The sequence below is a fragment of the Nematolebias whitei genome, chromosome 8 (assembly GCF_014905685.2).
Source record: "Nematolebias whitei isolate Nwh7 chromosome 8, NemWhi1, whole genome shotgun sequence".
Lineage (NCBI taxonomy): Eukaryota > Metazoa > Chordata > Actinopteri > Cyprinodontiformes > Rivulidae > Nematolebias > Nematolebias whitei.
In genome coordinates, this window is record NC_056505.1 from 14123211 (window position 1) to 14136286 (window position 13076).

The 13076-nt window shown below is 39.3% G+C and overlaps 1 protein-coding gene and 1 long non-coding RNA gene across 3 annotated transcripts; one reads left to right on the plus strand and one right to left on the minus strand.

The window, feature by feature from the left end:
• Positions 1–385, plus strand: LOC119413282. Its single transcript, XR_005186955.1, has 3 exons — positions 1–42; positions 114–206; positions 283–385. It is a non-coding gene; the product is annotated as an uncharacterized LOC119413282 (long non-coding RNA).
• Positions 386–1068: 683 nt separating this feature from the next.
• smyd1b (SET and MYND domain containing 1b) lies at positions 1069–11699 on the minus strand. 2 transcript variants are annotated; one of them, XM_037680320.1, is made up of 10 exons: positions 11469–11699; positions 10320–10496; positions 9994–10207; positions 9081–9211; positions 8813–8851; positions 5041–5236; positions 2309–2401; positions 2051–2214; positions 1713–1881; positions 1069–1519 (listed from the first exon to the last, which is right to left on the minus strand). In XM_037680320.1, the coding sequence occupies exons 1-10, from the start codon at positions 11588–11590 to the stop codon at positions 1355–1357; spliced, it is 1470 nt and encodes a 489-aa protein (XP_037536248.1). In that variant the 5' UTR covers positions 11591–11699; the 3' UTR covers positions 1069–1354. The 2 variants fall into 2 exon arrangements, with proteins under 2 accessions (XP_037536248.1, XP_037536249.1); XM_037680321.1 differs by lacking the exon at positions 8813–8851.
• Between the last annotated feature and the right edge of the window lie 1377 nt (positions 11700–13076).

The following is a 13076-nucleotide window of genomic DNA, read 5'->3' on the forward strand; positions in this document are numbered from 1 at the left end:
CAGGAGACTGAGCTGGAGACCATGACTGGAGAGAAGGTCAAGGTGAGTGCAAGCCTTTAAACTATAGTTCAATTATATGGTGTATGTAGTTTTTAAACATTGTTTCTCCATAGGGGGTGGTTCTACTAGACGGAGGCAAGCTGAAGGTTTCTTTGAAGGGAATTGAGTCTGTCACAGAAATGCTGGATCAGAACACGATTGTAAATGTAGGTTTGTCTTTTTTATTTTTTATTTTTTGTGGTATTTCAAGTTGCTATTCTAATGGTTTTCTTTTCTTGACAGACGATGACCGTTGGTGGTGTTGTATACAAGAGGATAAGCAAACGCATGTAACCGTTTATATACCAAGGGCAAATCGATAAAAATAAAAAATGTAAAGACAGCAGAACCTGTGTGAATAATTCTTAATGAAACTCTCTGAGAACGATGCAGTGACCCAGCACCAGTTGACCTTTTACAACCGTTTGCTGACTTCCCTGCCTGAGTGAGGGGAAAGCCATATTCAAAGAAATTAATACTGCCACTTTTCAGGACTCGGGTTTTGAGTTCTGGAATAACAAAAACAAAACTGGGAAAGGTCTTAAAATGGGATTCTGAAGTTTAAATGGCTGGCTGCAGTGCCTGAACTTAGTTTTCCTTAACTAAGGTAAAAACACTTTGGCCTCTAAACCATGGTTCTGCAACCTGTGGCTCGTTCAAGGTTTAACAAAACTGTATTTTCTTGGTTCTACAAATGAGACGCTTAAGCATGAACGCTGGCTTCCCCCACTACTTCTGGCTAGTCTGCTCCAGCAGACCTAGCGGCTCACGGGCCACTTCTGGCTCTGGAGACTCATCAGAGGTTCTTGATTCATGGTTGCAGACTCCTGTTATTGCGTAAACATTTCATGGGAATCCTGTTAGTCTTGCCATTTCAACTCTTCGCCTGTTACGTGCATGGTTTATGTTTTTGTATACATGGTTTAATAGGCCAGGGGTGGGGGCAATGAGAACACTTTGGCAAACTCTTAACCTTGGTCAGTGAAACGCTTGACTCTACATCCCTTAAGGAGTAAACTCCAGAAGCAGTAAAGTTGGTATAGATCTTTATAGTGCAGGAAAATTTGAACATGACTATTGAATCTCTAGAAATGCGTTGAAACTTTTAAAACTGCAAATATTGTGCTCAAACTGTCATCCTAGTTTAGCTTGGCATTTTGCCTTTCAGCAAATGAAGTATAAAGGCATTGTCTACATCTATTTCAGCCACAAGTCAGATTTTCATGAAGCTACAAAAATGTGAGAAGCATTGGTCATGTGACGGATGTACAACAGTTAAAATCTAAGCAGATTTCTGTTACAGTCCACATTAAAGCTACTTCTTCCGGTGGAAAAGATTCTTGATTCCCTCCTCCACAGATCTGGGTTCGTGCAGCATGGTCATTGGCTTGTTTTTCAGAGCTGCCTCTCTCATGCTGTAGTAAACGTACTCATTCTGCTTGAACATCCTCAGCTCCATCTCTGTCTGTAGGCGCATCGCCTGTGAATAAAATCAGGATGGTGTCACTGCTCCAAATGTTAGATAAAAATAAATTTGATATTAAAACCAGTAAGATGAAGTGGAACCTTCCCACTTGCTGGTAATACAAATACACAGAAATAAACGGAACTATTCTGGTAATACAGAAAAGTTTTGTATTTTGTATACACACTTGAGTAATTTGGTTGTTTACCTCAAGGTCCTTGGTGATGGGATGTGTTGGACCATGGGTGACCATGAGGATGGCGTAAGCCTTACAGATCATCCCATGTCCAACTTCTATTAGTCCAGCCTGCCAGTGTGTTACTCCTGTTCGCATGGCTGCCATACCGAGAGCTGCGTTGTGAGGGTGATACAATTTCCTGCCAGAAATGCAAGATTTGGACTTTTTATTAACATTTTCACACTAAAACTTGATGTTTGTCAACGTAACCAGTTCATAAAAGCCCTGAGGTGCAAAGCATGGACAAACAAGAAAAATATTATTTAGGGAAACAAGACATCTTCTAAAAGCTGCGTGTTTGCACTCACGTGTATCCATCCACCATTTTGCGGGCGTATTCTGCGGCTTCCTCAAAGTTCTGCAGGTAGGACTGGACCTCGCTCATCGTGCTCCACATCCTTAGCAGGTAGATGTGAGTGTCGGCCAGAACCGGCTCGGTCTTCTCAATGCAGTCCCTGCAGATTTTCACCACCTGAAGAGCAATAAAAAGAAAAAAATCTTATTTTGAAATATTGATAAGTTGAAGTCATTAGGTGTGTCAGATGTTATTTTTTATTTTACAACACCTCGTGGTAGTCTCCGTTTAATCGAGCCTTGTCCATCTTATCCATCATTTGAAAGCAGTAATCTGTTGCCTCTTTCACCTGTTCGTCTGACGGCTGTAAGAGTAGAGGGATAATTTAAATGTTGCATAAATCAGCTGTCAACAACAAAAACGAGCTTAATAAAATATCTTAATTTGACTTTTGAGAATGTGTGTGTGTGTATTCTTTACTTAAACAAGTGGGCCTTGCCTCAAAACATAAAAGCTGGAACCTGATAATTTATCCAGAAAAGACTTTTGTCCTTGTAGAACAACCTTGTCCAGGACTTTAAGCAGAACAAAGAATTTTCTTCTGGCAAACATTTTGCAATAACTGACCTAAGCAGACGCTCGATTCTGGCATGTTCTCCGGTCAGTACTCAGTGTTTCACAAAAAAAATGGAGCAAAAAGACATTTTTGTTTGTTAATTGAACAACTTCAAGTGATAATTTAGATCTTTTGAAGTGAAATTTTTGGGAAACATTATAAGCAAAATTAACAGTTTTAGACAGGTCTTTGAACAACCTTAGTCTGGAGAAATAATTAATTCTCACAGAACTGATGTTTACTTCCATCAAGGGGCAGGAGCAGAGGGAATTGCAGCTGTCTTCTTGAAACAACTCATTTCAACATTGTCAGTGGTTCATGCAAAAGTTATTTTTAATCATCTTTAATAACCCGCAATTTACATTTTTATTTACAACCAATTTGTGATTTACATGGAATCTGATGAGTATATCAATCAACCTTTATTTATACAGGTAAATCCCATTGAGCCTCGAGGACTCATTTACAAGAGAGACCTGATTTCAACAATGTGTATGTGGGAGCAGCAGTTAGCAATAGCTTTTCTCCTGCAGCCTGGGCTACGTCCTGCATAAATGTAATAATGTTTCTGTCAAAATAACCATCCGTCCAAATATTTTATTAGTTTTATTTTTCTGTGTTGAGGGAGAACTGGAGCCTGTCTCCAGTGGTCAGCATGTGAGAGTTGGAGTACATCCTGGACAGGTCACAAGCCCTTCACAGGACCACATAGAGCAGTGTAAACATTATCAAAATACCATTTGCATAAACTGCAATGAAATTTTTGAAACTGATGTTTTAAGATGGCAGCAATTCACTTTGGTCTTGACTCCACCCAGATATTATTAGCTTCAAGATGGCTGCACTCAGCCGAGCGGCAGCTTCACAGCCTCCCGGTGGAAGTTTTCCACTTCGACATGATCTTTTTATGTTCTTCTTGCTTTTGTTTTAACGCATTTTGCGCCTACACTGCACATCCATGGTACGGGTATGACTGCGACACACTTGTGGAGTTTTCTGTGTTGATGCCTTGCCATCGTGCCGTCGTGCCATCCTGCCATCGTGGTTCAGTCTTTCCAGCCTTGGGCTCAGGCCTGTCATGGCGGCTGTCTCCATGATCCTCCATCTGCCTGCACGGACCAAACTCTATGGACCCGTTCAGTTCTGTAGGGAAACCTTGGATGTTCTCCGTCTGCCAGACCTGATTCTGGAGGGCAGTCTGGGAGGGCAGCTACTGTGGTCATTATTACCATCAAGCTGCTGACAGGACCTGCTAATGATGCTAACAAGATCCTCTATCTGCCTGCACGGACCGAACTCTGCAGACCTGCTTGGTTATGCGGGGAAACCTTGGATTTTCTCTGTCTGCCAGACCCGGTTCTGGAGGGCAGTCTGGAAGGGTAGCTGCTGCAGTCCTTGTTATCGTCATACAGCTGACGGGACTTGCTAACAAGACCTGCAAACGCTGCTAACAACACTACGCTGCTAACAGTACCATAGTGCCAATGCGACCGTGTTGCTAAGAGGAACCTCACTGTCATCAGAACCACTCTGCCAGTAAGACCATGCTGCTGTAGATTGATTTATTTTTCACTTTTGGTGCCTTGTTTCTGTATTTTTGTTGCATCATTGGTATAGCCAAACAGAACCTATGAGAATAGTACTACTGTTGTTCTGTGTATTGTTTTGCACTATTAGTGACTTGCATATATCTTAGATCTTTTAGCGTACCGTTGGGCATTCGTTTAGCCTATATATTGGATCCTTATTTACTGTTTCTTTTTACACTTTATATTTTTGATATTGTTGGATGTAACTGTGTACACAGTTTCGTTCAACCTCATGTACCACATGCGATGTGAATGACAATAAAGATCCTTGACTTGATTTGACTATTAGGTCATCAACCAAGTCAGAAAAAAACTTTGTTCCTCCAAACTGAGGCTGTTCAAAAACCTATCTTCAACAGGTAAAATATTAATTGTTCATAACTTGTTAAAAAAAAGACCTGAACTTTCATTTTAACTTAATATTAAGCGGCTTCTGTATTCTACAGGTATGTGGGCTGTCATACATTTAAACACGCTATGTATTACAAGTTAAACGTAAAGGGTGTAAAATAAGCTATTTATTCTTTGTATTAAAACTGTAAAGTGTAACTTAGTTTTTAGAAAAGTATGCCTAAAATTAATAATTTGTCTCCACTTTGTTTGTCCTCTGCAAAATGCTTCTCAAAACCCATATGTTAATACATCAAAGGTCAAATCCACTTGAGAATTATCTTTCCCTAAAATAGTCTGTAGTTCTTCTTCTCGCATGTCATTCTGTTCTTATCACCACTGTCGCTTCTAAATGTGGCACAAGCATTTGGCCCTTTCTGCCACCTGGCAGTAAAATCAGACACAAACCTTGACTCCGTCCACCTCCTTTCCCCCCATCTTCACATCATCGTGGGTTTTGTTCTTGCAGTTTTCACACGCGCAGTCGAAGTAGTACTGTGTTTTCAGGAGCCTCTGTCTCTCCTCTGACAAATTCAAGTAGTCCACGTAGGAGACAGTGAGCTCCTCTCCTTCTGCTATCTTACCCAAGGAGCGCAGCTCAATCCTGAAGAGGAGAAACACAGTTACTGATCGATATCTGAACAGAAAAATGAAGCGCTGATTATAATTGAGGATGTAACGCTGCTCCATGATGTAGCTTTCTGTCCAGTCCATTCAGCTGATGGAGATCAGGGAACATCTAACAAACTACATCACGTTTTATTTCACAAACACTCATGATTTTGTGAATTAACTACTTGAATGAAATGCAGTGTAAAGGTGCTATGTGTGAGAATTTTGTTTTTAAAGTTCAGTATGTTCAGTACACTTTATCACAAAACCTAGATTGTGGATTAGGCCAGGATTTTCTTGTTATCCTTTCTTAACCTGTCCTTAAGTTGGCTTTATGAAAGTGGTGACACATTAGTCATATTCGGTGCAGTTAGCATGCTCTTGACCAAGCCAACTGCCAGGCTTAGTTACCGTACTTTCTGCCGTATAAATGGTAAACGGACTGTACTTATATAGCGCCTTTCTATCTTATCGAGATATTCAAAGCGAGTGTAAGTATATAAGTTGCATCAGTCCTAATATGTCTAATAAAGTTGGGAAAAAAAACATAAATATGTCGCTTTGTCGTATAAGTCGCATCTATTATGCGCCACCGCTGATGCGTCGCATTTGTTACACGTCACCTCCGACAACCCGGAAATGTGGGACAGTGTTGTGACAAAAATCGATTGGCTGCCAAATGGCGGACGTGGGAGTGTGCACGGGAGGACTTCAACAAGAATTTAACAAAATTAACACTTAAAAACAATTATTTGTTTGCTTGAAATTATATCAAAGGTGTGTCTCAGTTTAATCTTTCCTTAATAAATGCACTTGAACGGTCAAATCAGCTGCATTTCAAAAATCAATTTGCGGCTGCGGGAGCATGCAGAGGGTCGACTCGCTGTGTATTTCTTCGAAATTTAACAAGATAACCACCTATAAACATTTAATTGCTTCCTTGACATTATAGTAAAGGTGTGTCTCAGTTGAACTTTTCCTTAATAAATGCACTTTAATGGTCAAGTCAGCTGCATTTCACTTGAGCGGCGCGGTGAAATGCAGCTGATTTGACGTTTGCTCCAGGAGTTCCGGAGCGAGACGTAGGTGGCTCGGCACGGCAAGCCAAGCCAGTAATGGCCACTTTTACCTATTAATGACACACTTGGCTTGCCATATTAGTTGAGGGCCCTCTAGTGGCTGAAAATGGTAGTGTTCAATATTTTTCTGTCAGAATGAACAAAACCGTCAGATCTCCGCCAAAAGTTGTGTTATAAATATGGGGTGAAACGTAAATTTGTCGCTTTGCTGTATAAGTCGCAGGCATGCTAAGTTATGCAAAAAGGTACGACTTATACAAGAATAATTACAGTAATCCTGGAATGATTTTTGATTATCCAGCCAGGAATCAACAGGATCAAGGTCTTTTTTTTTTGCAGTTATCTACAACTCTTTTTACAGTCAACTTTTCTCAATATATATATACCAGTATATATGAGACCAATGCTGCCAAGATTTTCTTACAAGATTTATTAAAATCCTGTTTGTTTTTTCTTAAACTAAAATTCGACTTTTGGGGAATAGCCTCCTACGATTTTCCTTCATATTGTTCTGTCGGGTCATGGATGAACTCCAACGTCCTTGTTTGACCTGCAGCTGATGTTTCTCTCTAAAACTTTGATTATCTTAGCAAAGCCACACTGATAACATATTTTACCCATTGTAGGTTGTACTTGAGCTGAAAGCAGATCTTTTCCGAGAGAAAGAAAAGATTGAAATATCGTTGCCAGCTACAGGAAAAGAAGTATTTGGAGCCAGGAGCAGCTGAATAACACAAAGAAACCAAACCTTGGCAACATTGCTAACTGGTTGGCAATAACTGAACTTATATGATTCAATTCTGTCAGATAGCACCTTTAAAAAAGGGCTTACAGGAAAATGTTATATGATGTTAGAGGTGAACTATTAATACAGACAAAAACTGTCTGTATTTTATAATATACAGAAATATTAAGTGAAAAAACCAGCAGCACACGAGTCAAACTGTGTGTTTATTCTGACAAGAGGTTAGAAATATAAATGTGTTGACGTAAAAATAAATATTTTGTGACACAACAATAAAACCAAGAAATGTTAGAGCATTCAGGTGGCACTTTGAGGCTTTTGATGAGGACGGGTTCACACGGAACAAAGTGATGGAAATGCTTTGTTTCCACAAAAGATGCACAGGGTTATGCAGTAGTGGGATGTTACTAAGTACAAGTACTCCATTACTGTACTTAAGTACATTTTTCATGTATCTGTACTTTACTTGGGTAGAGTTAAACATGGATATTTTCAACTTTTTCTCCACTACATTTTATATTAAGTATCTGTACTTTCTACTACACTACATTTCTATAATGCGTTGTGTTACAAGATAAATTCATGTTACTTTTTAAAAATTTGTTCGTTAGTTTGAAAGTAACCAACGGTGAGAGGGGATTTGGTCCATTGAATCACTGCAAAGTGGACAGGTAACGTTAGACCTGCCTTCAAGAAGAGCTGGACCAATGACGTGTAGTCTAGTTTTTATGTCATTGATCTGGGAGCACCCACAGCACCACTAACACACCCAAAATGGATTCCACCGTGGAGAGTCAGCCAGACGATACACGCAACCCATGGACTTATTGAAAGATTATTGAAATACTATTCAGTACAGCAGGACAGATTTTATCTCCCAAAAGAGCCAGACTGGACTCAAAAACCTTTGAAAACCAACTTCTTCTGAACTTGAACAAGAAATTCTTGCTGCAATATTAAAATGTGTCAGTTCATGGGATGTTAGGAGACGAGAGATGTCTCCAAATGACTCGACACTCGGGTACAAGTTTTGAAAATAGTGTCAGGAAGTTAAAATATTGTTCACTATTGACTCATTACAAGGTTGACTAGACAGTATTTTAACTAGAGTTGATGACAAACTGCAGTTGAAATGATCAGTGTCTGTTCCTTTGTTAGGTCTAATGCTCCTTTTGTTCAGGCAGACAACTTTTACTTAAATGTGTTTACTTCAGTTAAAATGACACATTGGTTTTGCTTTGTGTTAAATAAAAACTTTCAAAGGTATACTCATTCCTCTTTCTTAATGGCATTTAACTCTGCACATTATCCCTGAAATTCTGATGCACATAATCACAAGCCCAAGTGTGAATGTGTCACAGAGTAAACACAATAAAAACAAGTATTATCTGCAGCATTGTTCATTAAAATGACACAACACTATTAACGTATTAAAGAAAATATACCTACGATAGGCACACTTAATGATATTGTAGACCATTGCATTAGGTAATAAATTCAGCAAGTACTTTTAATACTTTAAGTATTTTTAAATGCAAGTACTTACTTACTTTTACTCAAGTAAAAACGTTAATGTGGTACTTCCACTTTTACTGGAGTACATTTTTTGTCTGTTTATTTGTACTTTTACTTAAGTACAGTGTTTGAGTACTTTCTCCACCACTGAGGTTATGTGCAAATTAAATGTTTATTAGCGTTCAGTGCTCTGATCTTTATTTGAGAGGCTTCGGTTGAGGTAACGCACCTCTGTTGCGAGTGAAATACAGTACTCACAGCCGACTGACTGAAAGACAAACAGGCAGTTTTACAGCAAATGATACCTGATAAATACACAAACTGCACACAAAAAGCAAAATGCACGTAACAACAAATCAACACAAACTCCTAAATGCTGAAGTTTTTTAAAAATATATATATTTTCTTAAATAAAACATGTTTACTGCTTAATGTAAACAGAAATGTTGAGGGAACGTGTATTTTTGTTGTTCTTGTTCTCAGGTTTTGTGACTTACTTGCCGTGGTTGAGGATCACGGTGCAGTTTGGCCAGCAGTCGTGGTTAACCAGGCACAAATTTGGGAAAAGGCCGACTCCGACCGCCTGAAGACCCCTCTGGTCGCTCACAGAGAAGCCGTTGCAGTTGATCTGTAACATTCAACGTACAAAACTTTAATCTTAAAAGTCAACGCAGGCAGCATGAATACCTCAGAGGTCTGGTTTAGAGCTTTCACAGATATTTGATCTATTTTTGGTCTTTTTCATTCATTCAACCTTTATTTAGACAGGTTAGTCCCATTGAGCCTCTTGGGTCTTGGGTGCCAAATCCAAAAAAAAAAAACCCACCTCAATGTGGAAGGTATTTTGTTTCTTAAATTAACTGTGCTCATTGTGTCGGCCACGTTGAGCAGTTATCAAAGTCAAAAAAGTAAAATTACAAATCTGATACGAAGTTAAGAAGAAAACAATAAATTACTTGCAACACAAATTATCTTATCATTTGATATTTACTATTTTATCTTGTGAAATAAGCCAGTACTATTGCAGATGCAGAACCTCTGCCTGTGGCACACATAGAGGTGTGGTAACAGATATTGCTTAGTTTTATCTCATAATAAAAGAGCTGGGAACACCAGACCAACCCACTGGAACCAGATATTAAAGTCTGTAAAGTCCTTATCACTTTTACTACATGATAATTGTTCATCTCATTGGCAAACCAAACTGTTGAGCATACGCTGTTTCTGGTTAATTATAAAACATGTAAACATTCAAACCTGATAGCCAGCTGTAAATCAAGCACTGCTGACAAAATCTGAGAGTACTGACTTTGCTCTCAGAGAGTATGTGGCTCTTTCTAATATGTGTTGCTCGATGAGGAGCCCCTGTTTTTAAGCGCCGCTAACAGTTTTATTGGTGTGAGGACGCACCACTCCAAATATGTGTGAGATGTCGTCGATGAGGTGCTGCTTGCTTGTTCGGGGCCAGTAGTCCAGGAAGTTGTGGACGTCCACTTTTAATTCCTTCAAATCGTCTTCTTGCATGTCATTGATGTGGTCCTCCAGTTCATCCAGCGTGGTCAGCTGCATGTCGGACACCAGGCTTCCCTCCTTATCGAGGCGCCACAAGACGCGGGCCACCAGTCTGAGCAAAGGAACCCATCATGCCAGAGAGGTCACATAGGGTCACAGTGAATTAGAGAAATTTGTACCTTTTATATGTGACTGATGAAAAAGTCCATTTTCTTTCCACTTACCGAATGTTCTCATTTGGTGCTTTTCCATAAGCTTTGATGGCCCCGCATTCCACCTTGTGTTCCGGCCAGGCGGCGCGTTGGCATGTTCGGTCACAGTAATGAGCAAATTTGCACTGGCCACACCTCTGGAGCTTGTCTTGTCTGCGGAAGCAGTTGTGGCAAATTCGCTCTGCGAGACTACAGGCAGAGGAAAGGGTGACAAATATCAGCAGGTTAGAACAAAAACGAACAACAGTGGATGTAAGTCGGTCAGTTTTTGAGATGTTCAGAGAGCATTTGTTGTGTTAGTATCTGAGATTAATCTCCACTACAAACATCCATCCTTTATCTTCCACTTGTTCTGAAGTCGGGTCACTGGGGCAGCAGCTTTTAGCAGTGAGGCCCAAACGTCTCTTTCCACAGCCACCTCTTCTTCCAGCACAGAATCAACAATACTGTGGAAGTTGCACGGATCTGTCTGTAGATCGAACACTTTATTCTGTCCTCACTTGTAAATAAATACTTGGACAACTCCTCCTCTTGAGGAAGCATCTCATCCCCAACTCAGAAAGGGCAATCGGTTGTTTTACCTGAGGACTATGGCTTCAGATTTGGATGAACTGAGATTGATTCAAGCCACTTCACTACAAACCTGTGCAACAAAATCATTTCAGACTTTGACCTCTAAGACGACAGGGGATTCCTTCAAAGAACATTTGGTTTTCATCTTCATGTGTTTTTTAAATTAAAGACAAATTTCAGTCCATCTTAAAGTAATTAATACATTTTTTCTTCTATCTTTCTAATCATATAATCTTAAATATATTCTTAACCTTTCATCAAACTTTATTAATTCTATAAAAAAACTTGAATTTTCTTCCACAAGTGGTAAAAGTTACAATATCTTTGTGAACGAAAACTCTTACGAGTATTTCTGAAAAGGCAACACATTCAAACACATTTTACAAGATATAATTTGCTACTTGTGATGTTTAAACGTTGTTTAACTGGAAGCACTGAGTAAGAAACTGACATTCAAACCACTGAAATCCACCTGTCAAGTCTTTGAGAAGAGAAAAGATGTGACACATTATGGATTAAATGTAAGAAAAAACATCAAACGTCTTCCTGATGCTCACATTTTACTATCACTGATAATAAGTATCCTACCTGTCAAACACAACAGCTGAAATACTGGCCTCAGAGAAAATAACTTCTCCAGCCCCAAACTCCTTGGTGGCCTTCAAACCCCTTCCTTTCCCAGGTGAGTCAAATATCGTCACACTCTCCATGGCTGCTCCGATTCCCGAGACTTTTCTGAATGAAAGGTGGTCTTAGCACCAGAAAGATGGCTCAAGGACTTGCAGACTAATCTATGTTCTTCAATGACAACTGAACATGCTTCCCTCGAGGTACTAAAATAGCTGAGCTCCTCTTGAACTGTACCACCACACGCTGATGGGACGGTACCGAGCTGTCCCATTAGATCACAAAGAAATTAAAGATCTTCAAATGAATGAAACAATCAGACCTCTGTGAACATCTGTCTGTTCATTTTCTTTTCCTTTGTGCTCACATTTTTTACATTTTAGTCGATCACCTGAGAGAAACCTCCACCCCCACATTCAGGACTTGGTCGGCTCCTTCTCCCCGAGCGTTATTTTTGTCCCTCAGTTGGGCCTGTCCATCAGGAGCTGGTGATGTTGAACAGCTGCTAGAAAGTTGTGGAGAAACTGAGCACAACCTCCACTTGGTTCTGGTTCCTTCTTCAACGTGTTCTCCACAAGTTGTGACACAACAAATCAACTTCACATTCACAAAGTGATGGTGTCAGAGCCTCTCGTTTAAAATTCAGGCCTGAAATATTTTACTTTTCCCCGTCAGAGTCTGTCATTAGAAGTTAACAGTGAAAACAAAATGTTTTAAATTAAATAAAATAAAAGTAAGAACAGAGAAGACCATCTGAAATTATTTGCAGCAGGGGAAAACTTTTACAGATTCAAACTAAATACAAAAGTGCAATTTGGGTCATTCCTTAATCATTTGCACACAGACCACAGGCCTGTTTAATGACATTTGTTAATCAAGATGACAAAAAAAATCACCCCTCAACCAAATCCATATTAAATACACACTATTAAACATCTTTAAATTTGAGTGCAAGTTCAAACATTTACAAAGAAATAAACAGTTTTATTAAACATCCAAAAGATGCACAATCTTAGATCCTAAGCAATTATTTTGGTAATTAAATTGATTTGTTGTGTTTCTAAGCACTAACCCAAACCAAACAATAAAACCAAACAGATGGTGGATGACAAATACACAAACCAATAAGAATTTTCTAATTCTTAGTGGAGGTTTTATGCCCCATTTTCAGTGAGGACATAAATGTTTGCTGGGAGAAAAACCGAGCGCCCTCTAGTGGTCAATGTTTTGCATTACGAACCCACAGAAGAGCTGAGGTTCTTCCAGCATCAGTGCAGCTGTGAACCTCAGCATGAGCCACTGTAGAGACAGCACTGCCACCTCATGGACAGACAATGAGCAGAAATGTGTGATTTCAAATCTCTGAACTCTTTTCTCAAGCCCAACATGAATACAGGAACATGGTGGGCTTTTTAATAAACAATTGTTTAACTGTGAGTTTGTATTGGGAATAAATTAAATGGATAATCCTGGAATAGCTTGTTCAGGTTCAAAGCACTCGTTGTTTGTAGAAACTAAATATAATAATAATAATAATAATAATAATAATAATAATAATAATAATAATAA